We start from the raw sequence: 16,672 nt of genomic DNA on the forward strand, positions 1-16,672 counted from the left end.
GTTTCAATGTTTCGAGATTATTGTCTTGTTTTTTGTTATTGGAGGTCTCAAAGTCTTGACCCTGCGTCTGCCTCGTCGCAATCATCGTCATTAACTTGTGTGTACACAATTAAGTCATTGCGAGAATATGAAAACCAAGCTCGAGGCTGGTCACAGTATTTCCCCCTCCTAAAGCTCTGCTCAAGCTTTTTGTCGTCGTTTTCGGTTTCGGTTTCCATTTCGACTTCAGTCTCAGTTCGATTTCATTTGATCTGCTCTGCGGTTGTGTTTATTGAGATACATCCCGGCACCATGAAGGCCTGGGTCTGGTTTACATTTGTCGCGTGTGTCTTTGCGGCAAGCGCGGAAGCCGCCTCCAATTTAGTCTGCTACTATGACTCTTCGAGTTACACGAGAGAAGGTGAGTGATAGGATCGGAAATACCCAGAGATTATTGTTTAAATGCATGAAAAAAGGAAGTGCAATTCGTACATAGGTCCTGGGTTGTTTATCAACTAAAAGAACTGAAAAATGCCCCTTGGAAACATTAGGTTTTTGTCCAAAAAGAACAAGGAACCCCTAACTTAAAATAAATATTATCATTATATGAACCATATTAAATAAACAAATAAATAAGATTCATTTTGAAAATTAAAAGAAATGTGTTTAAACACAGTTATAACTATAAAAAGTCATATGGATCTTTAAATTCTAGCGATTTATTTTATGCTTATACATAAACAACTATAAAAATCCCTACAAATTCTAAGCTTTTTAGAAACATATTTAAATTGGTTGTTTTTCCACACTTAATGCCCAAATAGGCCTAAAAAACCGGACCAAATCTAGCACAACTTCTGATTAGCATGTGCCAAATTTACAAACGCATAAAAAACAAAAGCATGCTAATCAAGTTACATAACCGTTTGTGATTCAAAACAAAACTCGGGTTTAATTCAATTCAGCTTGCAGCGCTTATCGCTGGGCGAGAGAAATCCGAGAGATAAAGAGAGCCAGAGCTAGTTCTATAGAGGTCAGTGGCTTATCAGACGAGTTTTTTTTCAAAATAATGCAGACAAACGGGCTCTCCCGCAGAGATTTCTCCCCACAAATCCCCATAAATAGCAGCCTCTTCGAGCGGGCTAACAAGCTAATTAGAGCGGAGTTAACTTACCAAACAGCAATAATGGGGAGTAATTATCGAATGAGTGGCCGAAAATGGCAATTAGTGGATTAGTTTGAGTGAAGTCGATATGCAGAGCCGATCCCACGCATTCGAAATGAAAACCAGAGCGTTCAACACACAGCGAGTCCAGCACGACAACTGCCCCGCCAGCGGACTTAAGCTGACTTGGCACCACCAGCGATCCAAACAAGTGGCAAGCAGAGCACCAAGTGACTCAGCAGCGCGGCACAGTGTCCTGGGAGTAGCGAAAAGCTAGAGAAAAAAGCATAATAAACTATACTTTTTAGGAAAATAAAAAGAAAAATATTAATATAAATAGAAAGTTTACAATTATTGAAAAACTCGAACTCGAACTCATATAAGAAATAAGCCAAAACAAAAAACTAAAAAAAAATTTTTTTCTTTACATACATATGTAACTTAACTTAGGATGAAACTTAACATGGTTTTACTGTTCTTTTTTTATCCTTTAAGCAAAAAAGACTAATTCCGAATCCTCCTATGAATACAAAGACGCCAGAGTCAAATGAAAAATATTTGAAAATAATGATTTTCAAAAATAAATATATATGTATGTATCTCTTTCATGAGTATTGTACATAAGTTAGGATGGGACTAACATTTTTTTTTTTCTCCATCACCTAAAGATAAATTTTAACTAAAATAGTTTCCAATTGAACCTACAATTTTTTTTTTAATCTCAAGATGTAATTTTATATATATTTTATGTATAGTGTCAAAAATAATTTATTTTAAGTTTGGCACTTCTTTTATTTTTTACTACCCCTATTATTTTGGCATCTCTCGCCCCACTGTGCCCCGCACCCGAGTCGAACCACAATAAACCGCTCGCTGGGCTCACACTGTCGGCGTTCAATTAAGCCACTGAAGTCGACGAGACAATGGATCAGTCTCCCGAGGGGGCAGTGGGGCCTTCAGGGGGTAAGCCCGCCGATCTCGGCGAGAGCGAGAGTGTTGGGTGTCAGATCTCAGTGCCCCGATTAGCGGCCCCCGCGATAATGCCCTCTCCGAACCTCGGATTATTTGTCATTCGAGTGCAGCTTGTCGCACATCTCGTGCATATTAAATAATGCCATCTCTTGAATTTAACTGCGAATTTTCCAGGCCTGGGCAAGATGCTCAATCCCGATCTGGAGATCGCCCTGCAGTTCTGCAGCCACTTGATTTACGGCTACGCGGGACTTCGGAATGAGAACCTCCAGGCGTACAGTCTGAACGAGAACCTGGATATCTATAAGCACCAGTTCTCCGAGGTGACCGCCTTCAAGAGGAAGTACCCCCATCTGAAGGTGCTGCTGAGTGTGGGCGGCGACCATGACATCGAGGTGGACAACCGCAATAAGTATATCGAGCTGCTGGAGAGCGAGAAGGTTCAGCAGGTGGGATTCATCCGATCGGCCTATGACCTGGTCAAGACATACGGCTTCGATGGCTTGGATCTGGCCTACCAGTTCCCCAAGAACAAGCCCAGGAAGGTTCACGGAGACTTGGGACTTGCCTGGAAGAGTATCAAGAAGCTGTTCACTGGGGATTTTATAGTGGATCCCAAGTCCGATCTGCACAAGGAGCAGTTCACAGCTCTTGTTAGAGATGTCAAGGACTCCCTGCGCAATGATGGCTTCCTGCTCAGTCTCACTGTACTGCCCAATGTGAACTCTACTTGTAAGTAGTTTTAAAATTATATTTACATTCTTAGTTTATCCTTTAAATATTCGTATCTACAGGGTACTTTGACATTCCCGCTCTGAATGGCTTGGTGGACTTCGTGAACCTGGCCACCTTTGACTTCCTGACTCCCGCTCGTAACCCCGAGGAGGCGGACTACAGCGCCCCCATCTACCATCCCGATGGCTCGAAGGATCGCCTGGCGCATCTCAACACCGACTTCCAGGTCGACTACTGGCTGAGACAGGGATTCCCAGCGAACAAGATCAACGTGGGTGTGGCTACCTACGGAAATGCCTGGAAACTGTCCAAGGACTCGGGTCTCGATGGTGTGCCAGTGGTGCCCGAGACCAAGGGACCAGCTCCCGAGGGTGTGCAATCGCAAAAGCCTGGACTCCTGAGCTACGCGGAGATCTGCGGAAAGTTGTCCAATCCCCAGAACCAATTCCTCAAGGGCAACGATTCGCCGCTGCGCAGGATTTCCGATCCCACCAAGAAATTTGGTGGCATCGCCTATCGCCCTGTGGATGGCCAAATTACCGAAGGTATCTGGGTGAGCTACGATGACCCCGATTCGGCCTCCAACAAGGCCTCCTACGTCCGGGCCCATAACCTGGGGGGCGTGGCCCTGTTCGATCTGAGCTACGATGATTTCCGAGGTCAGTGCTCAGGCGAAAGGTACCCCATCTTGAGGGCCATCAAATATCGTCTTTAGATTTAAACGAAAATGTTATGTGGAAACAGACTTTAAATAAACGATTTGTAATGTCAAGTTTTGCTTGGGAAGTATTTTATTCACTTCAAATTACTTATCTCCTTGGGTCACACATTTTTTCTTATTTTTGATAAGTCATTTTTTGGGCACCTATATAATCTCATCTTATTATTCTAATTATTTTATAGTTAAATGTTTTTTGGTGATTAATCAACTTAACTGCCTTCGTTTGCACTTATTCGCTAATGGGACCTTGAAAGCAGATCGTTTATAACCCGCTTATAAGTAAAGTAAGCCCCTCCAAAATCCCTTAAGCACTTAAGTTCTAAATATTTACACATTTTTGGGCATGAGTAAGGAACAGTGGCGACCTTGCTAAATCGTCAACACCTCATAAACTGCAGACTTATCAGTGGGTGCAGCCATAAATAGCCGTACATCTAGCCTATTTAAACTATGAGTCGGTGGGCACTATATGATCCGGTTTTCTTTTATTTTGTGTAAATTACCGAGCCGAGAGGTGATCTCATTGAACCCGATGTCAGCCGCCACTTGAGACAAACAATTTCGTTGAATTTCGTTGATAATAAGCCCCGCCGAATTGCGTTTGCCATTGTTCGTCAGGGATTTGGGGTTCGCTACGGAGAATCGGGCGGCGGTGATTCCGCTGAAAAGCTCCACAGTCCACATTTATTCCAATTCCCCGAGCCCAGTGTCATTTCGAATTCAGTTTGGTTTCGCATCTCGCCGGCGACGGACAGTTACAGAGTAATACCTCCCAAGTTTATAGTGTTTATTCGGATTTCGTATAGCTCTCTGGGTTTAAGTCTCACTCTCTATAAAGATGACGGGCTCTCTGTGGCTCAGTTTGGCACTGAGTCTGGCGGTTTTGGCGCAATACCAAGTGAGCGCCACCTCTAATCTGGTTTGCTTCTACGACTCTCAGGGTTTCCAGCGGCAGGGTACGTTTTTATGATATAATATATACAATTTTCTAATTTTTTAAGCCCCCTTTTAGGCCTGGCTCAGTTCTCCATGACCGACATAGAGCTGGCCCTGCAATTCTGTACCCATTTGATTTACGGCTATGCGGGTGTCAATGCCGATAACTACGAAATGCAGAGCATTAACAAGAGATTGGATCTGGAACAGCGTCACCTGGCCCAGATTACCAGCCTGAAGGATCGCTATCCGCACATCAAGTTCCTGTTGAGCGTGGGCGGGGATGCCGATCAGAACGATGGCAACCAGTACATCAAGCTCTTGGAGTCGGGTCAGCAGGGTCATAGGCGCTTCATTGAATCCGCCCGTGATCTAGTTAGGCGTTATAACTTCGATGGCCTGGACCTGGCCCTCCAGCTTCCCCGGAATAAGCCACGCAAGGTTCACGGCGATGTGGGTTCCGCCTGGAAGAGCTTCAAGAAGTTCTTCACCGGCGACTTCATCGTGGATACCGAATCGGAGACCCACAAGGGTCAGGTGACTGCCCTGATCAAGGACCTGAATGCCGCCCTGAAGCAAAACAACCTGCTGCTCAGTCTCACCGTTTTGCCAAATGTTAACTCGAGCTGTAAGTATAACAAAAAATGCATTACTTATTCCCACTAACCGGTGTAATTTGATGAGTCAGAAAAGCGGTTTATTTGCGTCACTTTATAACGATGAAAGCCCCTGATAAAACAAACTTTTTTAATTGATTCAGAACTGTCGTTTTAAGAGCAGCTGTTTGCTTACGGGGTATCTGCAGTTCAGAGGAAAATGTAATAGAAGCTTCATTAAACTGAGATAAATAGATTTTTTTCACTTAATTCTTATAAATTGTTAGGTTTTTTAAATAGTATTATAGCAGAAGATACTTTAAAACATTTATTTCAATCTCTAAAAACTCTTAATTTTTAGGGATGTCTAAGATTAAAATATAAGATTTAAATATATCATTAGATATTATGATATCATTTTATTTTAATATATTTTATTTATATATATTATATATTACTATATTTTATTTTTGAAACCAACAAGCCATTAAATTCCTCTCTCTTTTAGGGTACTACGATGCCCCCTCGATTGCGCCCAGCTTGGACCTTATCAACCTGGGAACCTTTGACTTCCTGACCCCGCAGCGCAATCCCGAGGAGGCGGACTTCTCGGCGCCGACCTACGAGGCCGTTGGCCAGAATCGCTTGGGACACTACAATCTGAACTTCCAACTGGAGCACTGGCTGCTGCAGAGAGTGCCTGCCAACAAGCTCCACATAGGAGTGGCCACCTATGGCAGGACCTGGAAGATGACCAAGGATTCGGGTGACTCTGGAATGCCCGTGGTTCATGACACCGAAGGACCTGCTCCGGCAGGACCTCAGAGCAAGAAGGAGGGCTTCCTCAACTGGGCTGAGATTTGCCAGCTGATGCCGAACCCCAGTAACGTCAATGCCAGAGGACCGAGTGCCCCGGTGAAGAGGGTTATTGATCCCACGAAGCGATATGGCAGCTACGCCTTCCGGGCCGCCGATGAGAACGGAGATCACGGTCTATGGATCAGCTACGACGATCCGGACTCGGCCTCTGGAAAGGCCAAGTACGCCAGGGACAGGAACCTGGGAGGAGTGGCGCTGTTCGATCTAACCCAAGACGACTTCCGCGGCCAGTGCACCCAGGATCGGTTCCCCATGCTGCGTGCCATCAAGTACAGACTTCTCTAGGCCCAATCCCCACCATAATCCAGACATCATCAGCACGCAAATGTCACAAGGAAAACTGTGGGGCAGCTAAAACAAATGTCAACCGATCGGTGGCTTAGGCCTCCTTCTGTGTCTGTCCCTTTTTGCAAATTAATTACAAAGTTGTAAACTAAAATGCACCGCAAATTAATTCGATGGGCTTGGTCTTCAAGGGAGGAGCGGAGTGGAGGGAAGAGCAGTGCACTGAGAGGAAAATGGTTAACAAAGTTTATTGAATGCAGTTTACTGAACGAAATTTAACTGGAAATGATGTCTGGATTATCTCTTTTGTCTCAACAATAATGTTATGTTTTATTTTGTTTATGACTATTTCAATTACAATAATTAAATAAAATAACCAGAAAACTATTTTTAAATATGTACTTAATATTTGAAAAATATACTTTAAAAATCCGCTAAATTTTTTTGTTATAATGTATTTTGTGTTTTTACACTGGATTTTAAAGATTTTTTCAACGACTTCGGCTAGAGAAAAAGTTTAAGTATTCTTCATTTTTGGAATTTTCTTGTCCTATGATGATGATGATTTTAACACATATATATTAACAAAACTTTATTTAAAATATGATGCTTAAAGTCCATAAAATAACATAACATATCAGTATTAAATGTAAAATCGATATTATGTTGACTACATTTTAAAAATTATTCTTGAATACTACGATTTTTTTAAGAAATGAGTTATAATCCTATGCTTTTTTACGTATATCGGTTGCCTTCCCTCTGGTTAATTGCCCCTTTTGCATTGAATTGTTTGGCGCCCACGTCTGGGCGAATCGGTCGCTTTATCATCTCGGACCCATCTTGGTCAAATGGCATTTTGCGGTGGTTTTTTCTTTGCCGATTTTCCCCGCTTTTTGTGGCCCCTGCTCAGATTTACAGATTTCGCCACAGAGGCCCCAAGAGTTGCAACTACTTAAGCTGGCTTTTGTGTAATTGGCGCTACATACGCGACTCCGAAAAGCCAAACCGAACCGCGATCCATATGCGTACTCCACCACGGACTGGACTTCCCCCCTTGAGGACCGTGTGTCGCCCCTGTTTACAGAATCGCTGACATACCACCATGCAAAGGTTGCCACTACAGTGAACTGTGGCCACAAGGACCCGTATCGGGGGTGTCTGGCGCGACTGCCTCGACTGGCGACGACAACGACACGATGTAAGACAACTAAATTAAGTTATTGTTTCTTGGGCAATCGCAAGCCGTTCGATGACTTGCTCATGCTCTATAGGGAGTACAATATAACATTTCCTAATAATAAAGATATGATACCCTTTACCTATAAAAATCCTGACAAATAGATGAAAATTATACTAAATTACGAATAATTATAAGAGTAATATTTATAAAAATTTTAAAGGATGAAAGCTTTAGTGTATTATTTCATTGAAATATATAGGTAAATTTTAAAAAACATTGTAAACTCTATAAATAAAATATACAAATGCTTTTTGGAATAAATCCCAATTATTAAAGTTATTAAAGTTATTTATTTATTATAGATTCAACTAACCCCCACTTTAAATATCTTAAAATCCCCTCTATATTTATCTAATAATCTCTGGCCAACTGGGAATTTCCTCCTTATGAATACGCTGTTTGTCTGGATCTCCCACACTTACCCTAACCTCTGCTAACCAAATGCAAACCCTTGGAGCCTGCTGGAGTCCTAGTTGCTATCTAGGCGGCTTATCTGGGAATCGTGATCTTATTAAGCTGACTATACACTCGGAAATTATTTGCAATTGGCGCAATGCCTTATTGGAATGCAAAATATGCCATTAGTGGCAGAAGTCGAGACTTGGCCGGGCCAGGCAGCCTCAGCTTCCCAGACTCCGAGTTAAGGGCCTAAAGGGCATGGATTTCGGTTGGCTTTAGGGGATATGGGTTGTAAGATGGGCATGGGGAAGGGAGTGGTGGGCTTGGGCATGCCACTTGCATAGCGTACAAGTTGTAAACACGGCATTGTTTTGGCCATCGTTCCATAGTATACCCCAAAACAGAACCAAAGTCGAAATGCACAGGGAAAAATCGGTGATGACAAATGTAGTGCTTACTCTAAATGCGGAAAACTTTTAAACAGATGTTGGAAGTATAAGTAATGGTTTACAATGGGCAGTGTTACCAGATGTGCTTAAGGATGCTTGTGTGACCGTTTATGGTATGTATTCTGTGCTTGTTTCAGCAGAGCAACGGCAGAGAAAAAGATTGTTTCCCGGGATAGGATCGCTGTTTCTACTACAAACCTACTACTAATATAACGATTATGAAAAACTTAAATCCTTAAAACCATATTCATTTTCTTAAGTGCATATTACTTGAATATATCGTTGATCGTGTTCCTAGACCGAGGACGAGGGACAAAGCTGCCGGGCTCTTGGCTTGTCGCCTCATCTAATTAAGGAGCATTTGGTCCACGGCGGCGTCTACAAGATCTGTTCATGATTATTGCCCCGGGCCATATCGCCGCCTGGAGCTCCCTGCGAATGACAAATATGCTGCCTTGCACCAGGGACTCCGACTCCGTCTCCGAAGTCAGGGACTTCTGTTGTCTTCCAAGGAAGCCAGTCTGTGGCTCTTTAAATAAAGATATTTTCGCCCTCATTACGCGCTGTGTCCTTTTGTTTATTTGCTGTGGTTTCACTTCTTTTTCCTTATATATTTTTAGTGTGTTTTTTTTTGGTGGCCGATGAAGTGTTGCTGATTGCGCGTTGCATTGTTTTGGCCAGGTCGAAAAAGCGATGATGGCTGGGATAAGAAACTACATGTGGAGTGGTCAGGGATTTGGGTTTGTTAGCCAGCGCGATATGATAAGCTGGCCGGGATCGATAGAGATTTCCTTGGAAACTTACTTGGGCTCGAGATTAGAATGACTAAGTATCCCAGGCTGCGGCTGAGACCTCTCAATTTGGTTTACCCCCACAACGAACTTACTTTACTGCAGGCCATTCCAGGTTCCCCGTTCTCCTTGCTCTCACCCACATTATTATCGTCCTCCGGTTGCCTTGAGTTTGCATTTTTATTGCTTTGTTAATTTTAAATAAGCCACGCGACTTTATGTTCGTATATGAGTCCGTACAAGGCAGTCGTCGTTAAGGGACTTCGTTAGACAACTCGAGAACTTGAGAACTCGACCCGTGAGCCACCGGTACCGGTTCATCCGAATTGAGCTGTCTCCTCCTCCAGTTGTTCTCCTCGAAGATCTTTCTCGTCCAATTGTCAGCGGGTTGTCACACAAAATGATTTACAGATGATGATCATCGGGCCTGGACCATGGCCAAGTGGCGCCACCATATGGAGTGGGTCTTGTGGGAGAAGTTGGTAACATAATTCCCAGGTTAAGGCTGACGAATTTTAAATACCCTTTATTTTATTATAGATTTTACTACAACTAGATACTAGATACTTCTGTGTATACTTCACCATAACACAATCCGAATTTAACTAACGCACAATATGGAGTATATAGATTACCATACCTCAATCCAAATTTTAATAGACTCTACCACTTAAGAATTAACGTAAAAGATAAGTAGTATTAGATTAAACTTTCTTATATCATATAACGTATTTAATAAAAGAAAAAATGAATTCAATGTTAAATAAACTAAGGTAGATCCAATAGATATGCCTTCATTTACCATCTCAACTTTCTTACTACACCCCTTGATTTTTTACAGGGTATATAAGGAAATTCCCAGTCAGCTTCGTGCGGAGCCGACATTCGTTTATAGATTTTTAACGCCCAGATCGTGAATTCGTCTGACCACAATTATTTTGAATTCCAAAATAAAAGACTTCAGCTTTTGGTGTTCGTATTTTAGCTTTGGCTCCACTCCGCTTTGCCTTTGCTTTTATTCATAAACAAGCGACAATAAAAATGTGCCATAACAAGCTAAGGTTATTCTTGTTTAACGAAATAAACAACTCATAAAATTATGCTACACAAAAAACGACAGCAACAAGAACAAGAAAGTTTTGTTTATATTTTGTGTAAATTTCTGTTCGCACCAATTAAATTCAATTAGCTGTCAGCAGCAGAGGCGACTCTATATGGACCGATGTGATAGATATAGATAACCCCGACGCCCCGGCATTTAGGTGGATGTAGTTGTGTGTCTGCGGCTAGATGTAGCGCCACTGGGCCATAAAAGGTTAGTTTAAACAAATAAACACGTGGATTTTAATGAAGAAACGTGTGTGGCTCTATGAATTATATGGCTTTGGATGGGATGTGGATGAGGAGCTACACCAAACGAGGTTGATATGTTAATACCATAAGTGGGCAAAATTGAATATTTTTGGAAAGATATGGGGGAAATGTAACACCCCAAAAATAATAATTTATGATTTAGTGCATCGAAGAACAGATTTTGTAACTAATAATGATATAATAGGAACAGTAATCCAATTTTTAATGCATAAAGTTAAAACAATTACTTTGGTCTATGTATTTTAGAAGAACTTTGATACCCAACCTGTAAAAGCATCAAGAAACACCATATAAAACACTAAAATTCACCATCGGACCCTATCATAAACCTAAAAAAATGGCAACTGGAATAACAAACAAATTGCCAAAGACTTGTGGTCACCGAGGAATGTGCATAAACATTTGCCGAACTTTTGATTGCGGCACTAAAGGCAAAACGCCCTGCGCTAACCAGGGGAAACGTGTGAAATCATATTAGAAGCGGGACTAAAACTGGAATGGGGTCTACGAATCGAAAGGAATTAAGAGGGCGACGGGGATGACGACGCGCCTAAAGCAAACAAATAAAACGCTGCAACTAAATGGCCAACTAACAGCATCAGCATCAGCATCAACATCACATCGACTGGCGGCACGCTTTGGAAATTTAATTAAATCGTCAGAGGAACAATAAAAACTACACTACGGCACACACACACGGGGAAAGAGGGACTGGTGCGAGGATTTTTATTACGCACTGTGCGCACTATATGTGCAATAACTCAAAAAATACTTGCCCCGTGTATCATTAAAATCAAAAATCACCCACGCTGGGTGGGATTTCGATTTGGACTTCGGGGCAGGCAACTGGAACTGTTCTCGAATGGAGCTTGCGATTTGCCATTAAAAATGTTTAGATGCACAAATAAACACTACGCGGCCAATCGTTAAATATCGCCCCATTAGCCATCCGTCCCCCAAAGGCAATTCCTCATTTCGTTTGTAAACATTTAGGAAAGGGAGGGATTTTGCTTTGGGGCGGTTGTTAGGATCATTGGATTGTTTGAATTACAAATGGTATGAACACGGAAGAGAGAGCTCTTTATTTCATTTCGATTTTAATGTTTAATTTGCTCAGCCTAAATGTCTATTAGAATTTGAATATGATAAGGATGTTTGTAAATTGGTTCTCTGTTTTAAAATTTCCGAATAAATTAAAAATACGAAAATGATTTTCTACTTAATTTGTATTTTAATAATTTTTGAAGCATACATAATTTACATAATTATTTTAAATATTACATTTTGTGAAGGTTTGAATTGGATAGGATTGTAATATTATTTTTGATAAATAATAAATCTATTATCAAAAAAATATAGTAAGAATGCGGAATATTTAATAAAGGTTTTCTAAAAATTATCTAGTTTTATAAGTCGAAATATTTACTATAAAAATATAATACAGACTTAAAAATATCTTAGATTCTCCACGTTTTAAATTGGTTTCTTCTCCACAAATTTTGAATGAATGATATAAATACTGCATATTTTATTTATAATATAACTTTAAATATTGTTCAAAAAATAATATCTCAGCCTTTTTTATGTATTCTTTCTAAAAACTTCCGAACCAGATTAAACTCATTTCCCATTACCTTAAGGTCCCATCAAATTCCCGAATCAATCTGTGCGAACGCATCCTTATCTCTCGCCTCGCTTGGCAGCCATAGGAAAATGGACCCCTATCCCTTTTTTCAGAAAATTAGTATGCAACCCTTTCGGGTTGATGGCAAAAAACGGTAATGTCAAGCGTGCTTTAGCGATACGTCATCGTGATTTGGCAAATTTGACAGGCGAAAACGCCGAAAGAAAAGGAAATCGTTTGGGAAAAGGGGAATATCTGTTTGCATAAATTGCCCAACAATTGCGCAATGTGTGTGAGTTTATCCTTCATTCATTCAATCGGTTGGCCAACTGACAGCAGCTGAGAGATTACTCCAATGATTCGCCAGAAAATCAAAATCAACTGCAACACTTTGACATCATCAGTTTCAGTTCCCTTTTTGTGGTGGGGGGTGTTATCCCCCATTTGATCTCGGGTTGCGTGTCCTGTAGAGATTCCTCATTTGGTCGCAAATCGAACTGCCAACTTGCCAAATTGGAGTGCGTGTGTGTTGTTGGTCTGTGGGGGCAAAACAGTTGGACAAATTGAATCTACAGATTCCCAGGTACTACAGAGACCCTCCCCGGCAGTAGGCACAAAAAAATTGAATTATCATTTGCTGGTGCATCAGATTTAATTCGTTTTGGCGCTGTACGCGTGCGCACGCAAATCTCGAGTCCCCAACCGGGGAGCCCCCTCCCCCGGGGGAACCCCTCTTGAGAGCCCCTCCCGGAAACCCCCTTGGAAACCCCTCCTAAGCCTCAGCTGGCTAAAAGTGACCGCCTGCTGGGCAACAAACACAAGCGACTGACATAATCGTGATATATTGGCACGCAGCCCACTTGCCAGTTCATCTTGTCTCAGTCACTTGGTTGGGCAAACAAAATGGAAATCCATGAATTGGTAGCTTAGGAACTTATAACGATTCCAGTTTATTTGGAACTGGACTAGAAAAAAAATTATTTCAAATTGTTGTATCTATAAGATACTATCTAATATCTAAAAATCGACATAAACTATATTTTTAGTGGAAACAAAATGTTTTACCTTATCAATTTTAAAAATATTTCATTTTTTTAATCGAATTAAAAAGGTTTTGATACAGAAGTAGAAGCATCTATAGATGAACTATGTATCTTAGGTTAATAAAAACAATAATGAGAGAAAAAAAAACCGAACATTTTTATACTTGGCTTTACAATTATTTAATACTTTCATTTAAAAGCTTTTAAATCAAAATAAATAGAAATTGGAATTTTGGTTTCAAAATATATATGAACTATATTTTGTTAGTAAGGGGCGGAAATATATTTCTGGACCATAAACAATTTATTTATATTATTTATATATTTTTATCAGTGAGTTTTAATTTTATATTTTGCATTACTACAAACAACATTGGATCAGTAAAATTAAACATTTTATTTGCCACCCAGACATTTTGACATATTTTTTATTGGCCCTTCACTTGCCGGCAACACTTTCAATTTAAATTAAATGTTGGCCCAAAGGAGCGCCACCCCTCCCCCCGAAAAGCCATCCATCAGGCACACACTCTCACTCGCATATGGCAAATAAAAACGTCATCGATCAGAGGCTGGCAGGGCGCCCAATACTATGCAACATAATCGTCGGGGAAAATAAAATTGAAAAGAAAATCGCTGACAAATTAAAATGCAGAGCCAAGTGTGGAAATGGCGCAGTGGATTTTCAAAAGAGCAAAAAAAAAACAACCCAATGACGAATGCCGAAAGAATTAAGATGGATCACATGACTGGATGACGGCAAGAAAAAAATAAAAGGACAACTGAGGAGGAAACCGAAGCATCGAAGAGTTGAACTCGCGTACAATGGATAAAAAAGAAAAGCCAGAAAACCGAAAACAGAAAAACCGAGAAACATCTTCCAGATATTTACAATAATGCCATTTGGCAGTCCCGCCAATACGGTGAGTCAGCAGTTTGGCTACCTACTACTATATCGTCATGGTCATGTCACTCACTCAGTTTATAAGTCCCGAGTCAGGAACATCAACGGCAGAAGCAGCGGCAGCCGCCAAAAAGAGTTTGAATTTCAAATTGAATTGAAACGAAGTAAATGACGTTGAAAACTTAAAAGCGAGGGGGAACGGCGTCTGGATTTAAAATGCCTTAATGGTTAATATAGCAATGAGTCTCGGGATCTGTAAAGTCATGGCGCCACAAGAAAACAGTTCCCCTTCCCTAAGCCAAACCCTTCTCCCCAGCCAGAAAAAAATAACTAAAACAGGATATGAGCGTGGCAATGAGTAGCATGTGGCAAATCATTTATAATGTTTAAATTTTTAATAAATATTCTCGCTTGGGAAGATGTTCTAGCTACTGCCAGTCCGTAGTTCCCCCGCCCAGATCCTTTGTTGGGTGCTTCTTTAATCAGCACAGGAATCTGATACTTGTACAAAAGGCTTTTCTTTGTAAACACACTTCCTGAACTTTGCCCGGCAACCAGAAGGGGGCTATCCCCCCGCCCGGCATTGTATGGATTGTGCGCATATTTACACATATGAAAAACATGTTAACCAGAAAATTAATTATAAAATTTTCAAAAACCTTAACAATGTCTACAATATGGCGTTGATTTTACTCAAACAAAAACTAACTAACTGCTACTCGACAATGGGTGTGTGGGCTTGTGAGATGCTTGGATGTGTGAGCAAAGTTATATACAGGATCCTGAAGATATTATCTAAATATGACCTTATTTTTAAGATTACTGACTAAAATAAATTATTCTCGTGGTACAAACAAAGGATCCAACTATTTTAAGTGCTTCTTAAAATTAAAATAAAATAAAAGAGGACCAAAATAGTATAAAATATTACCTAGTGTTTACTATATTTAAGTTTTAGTACCAAAAAAATGTGTTCCTTTATCCCTATAAGTAAAAGTCCTACCTAAACAACTTTTTTTAATTTAAAATATATTTAAGAGTTCTAAAATATATTTTAAATTATTTTTCATCATATATAGCCATCCCAAGTATATCCTTAAAATTCTCTAGCCTGACACCCTGTATCCCCATGCAAGCTCAGACCTTATTCCCACCTATAGGAGTTCAGCAGAACCATATATATTACACACTCCCGCACTTGCCACACATCTAGTTATAGACATTGTTTGATGGAGCAGGACACAGAAACTGCAAGGAGCAGTGGCGGAAGGACCTTCTCCAACAAAAGGCAGAAAAAGTGCCCGTAATTCATACTTCCTTTAAGAAAATTTACAATTTCTTTTCTCCGGCAAGGAATCCCCACGACTTGCCACCACCTCCGCTCCTCCAATATTCCACCCGCAAGCCGGCGGCTAAGCAGGAAGGATATGGATATTGTGCTGCTGCGAAATTAAACAGGAATAATCCGGGGGGAATGGGATGTGTGGGGGCGTATGAATGCCAGGGAAACGTGCACAAGTTGCGGTTTGTTTTCTTGAGCCGGAAGAGGCTGAGAATGAATCCAGAAGTCTGAGTTTAGCGGATGCAAATCTTCGAGTTCCCCAGCATGCGGGCACATAGAAACTTCATGGGCAAAAAATATATAGGTAAAGAAAAACTCATAATGAAAATAAAAACTAAAGTATGAATATACTAGTGATAGAATTTAACCCTTAAATAAATCTCCTTTCGCCCGGCTCACTTAAAATTAAATCTTCCCACCAACTGTTGCCCCCCGACAGCTGTTGTCACCTGTCTGCGACCTCAGAAACTGTAAATCACAAAAATAAGGGGCAATGAAAAATAAAGATGATATAAAAAAAGACGATGTGAAATTATGATTAACATAATGTGTGGTCTGCGCCCACATAACGGTTTATATTCGGTCCTCTGTACAAGGACCGACCCGCAGACCATACTATATTATGTGGCACATAAATAACGGATCAGATTGCATTCACATAAAATTTATATTAATTTTTTCGCCAGCAAAATTATCATAATAAGAAAAATTATGAAAACTTATGCAAAGGAAGGACAAAGAGAGAGGGTAGGTACCCGTTTGCTTGAGATAAAAGTATCGAATTAGCGAAATAATATCGGATAACAACTACTACTACTACGAAAGCGAAGAAAACTGAAAAGAAATATGAAAATAAAAAGAGAATTCCACTTGAATTGTCAGCCGGCATGCTGGCGCGCTCCTTCAGCCGAAAAAGATTCACAAAGATTGCTGTAATCATTCGGTGGATAGTTCGCAAAGTATCTGTATCTGTGTCAGCTGCCAGCGAGAGCGAAAAAAATCAAACCGCATCCACGTATGTTATGTAAGCCTTTCGCTAATCTTTTTTTTCCAGAGATAGTTGCATGTTGTTGCCACATTTATAAGTAGTTATCCCTTCAGTAACACACAAAGGCAGTGCTCCTTGTTTCTTGCCTGAGTGCATTAGAATCGCCGGAGAGCCACTCAAGGATTTATGAAATAATTTCTTCTCTTCTTTTTCTGCCCCTACTACCCATTATGCTCCGCTTTCAAGT

At 40.6% G+C, this 16,672-nt stretch overlaps 4 protein-coding genes across 4 annotated transcripts in view; 3 read left to right on the forward strand and 1 right to left on the reverse strand.

Moving 5' to 3' along the window:
* The window catches only part of LOC108034425 (leucine-rich repeat-containing protein egg-6), a 57,086-nt gene extending 55,781 nt beyond the window's left edge, over window positions 1–1,305 (reverse strand). The window contains exon 1 of the mRNA XM_017109313.3: window positions 1,154–1,305. The gene's annotated coding sequence lies outside the window, so the exon portion shown is untranslated. The remainder of the gene's footprint in view (window positions 1–1,153) is intronic.
* The window catches only part of LOC108033591 (fibronectin type-III domain-containing protein 3A), a 260,877-nt gene that overhangs the window by 20,597 nt on the left and 223,608 nt on the right, over window positions 1–16,672 (forward strand). The window lies entirely within an intron of this gene.
* Window positions 228–3,627, forward strand: LOC108034436 (chitinase-like protein Idgf2). The gene is made up of 3 exons (XM_017109324.3): window positions 228–400; window positions 2,291–2,848; window positions 2,911–3,627. Exons 1-3 carry the CDS (start codon window positions 292–294, stop codon window positions 3,564–3,566), a joined length of 1,323 nt encoding a protein of 440 aa, XP_016964813.1. The 5' UTR covers window positions 228–291; the 3' UTR covers window positions 3,567–3,627.
* On the forward strand, window positions 4,287–6,655 carry LOC108034972 (chitinase-like protein Idgf3). Its single transcript, XM_017110300.3, has 3 exons — window positions 4,287–4,528; window positions 4,585–5,136; window positions 5,613–6,655. The coding sequence occupies exons 1-3, from the start codon at window positions 4,411–4,413 to the stop codon at window positions 6,266–6,268; spliced, it is 1,326 nt and encodes a 441-aa protein (XP_016965789.1). The 5' UTR covers window positions 4,287–4,410; the 3' UTR covers window positions 6,269–6,655.

This window comes from Drosophila biarmipes, chromosome 2L (assembly GCF_025231255.1).
Source record: "Drosophila biarmipes strain raj3 chromosome 2L, RU_DBia_V1.1, whole genome shotgun sequence".
In the NCBI taxonomy this organism is placed as follows: domain Eukaryota; kingdom Metazoa; phylum Arthropoda; class Insecta; order Diptera; family Drosophilidae; genus Drosophila; species Drosophila biarmipes.

Excerpts from the sequence above, each read along its gene's own strand:
- LOC108034436 (XM_017109324.3), top strand. The coding sequence starts at position 292 with ATGAAGGCCTGGGTCTGGTTTACATTTGTCGCGTGTGTCTTTGCGGCA. Across the intron at positions 401-2,290 it reads TTCGAGTTACACGAGAGAAG|GCCTGGGCAAGATGCTCAAT; the intron begins GTGAGTGATAGG and ends CGAATTTTCCAG. Across the intron at positions 2,849-2,910 it reads GCCCAATGTGAACTCTACTT|GGTACTTTGACATTCCCGCT; the intron begins GTAAGTAGTTTT and ends TCGTATCTACAG.
- LOC108034972 (XM_017110300.3), top strand. The coding sequence starts at position 4,411 with ATGACGGGCTCTCTGTGGCTCAGTTTGGCACTGAGTCTGGCGGTTTTG. Across the intron at positions 4,529-4,584 it reads TCAGGGTTTCCAGCGGCAGG|GCCTGGCTCAGTTCTCCATG; the intron begins GTACGTTTTTAT and ends GCCCCCTTTTAG. Across the intron at positions 5,137-5,612 it reads GCCAAATGTTAACTCGAGCT|GGTACTACGATGCCCCCTCG; the intron begins GTAAGTATAACA and ends TCTCTCTTTTAG.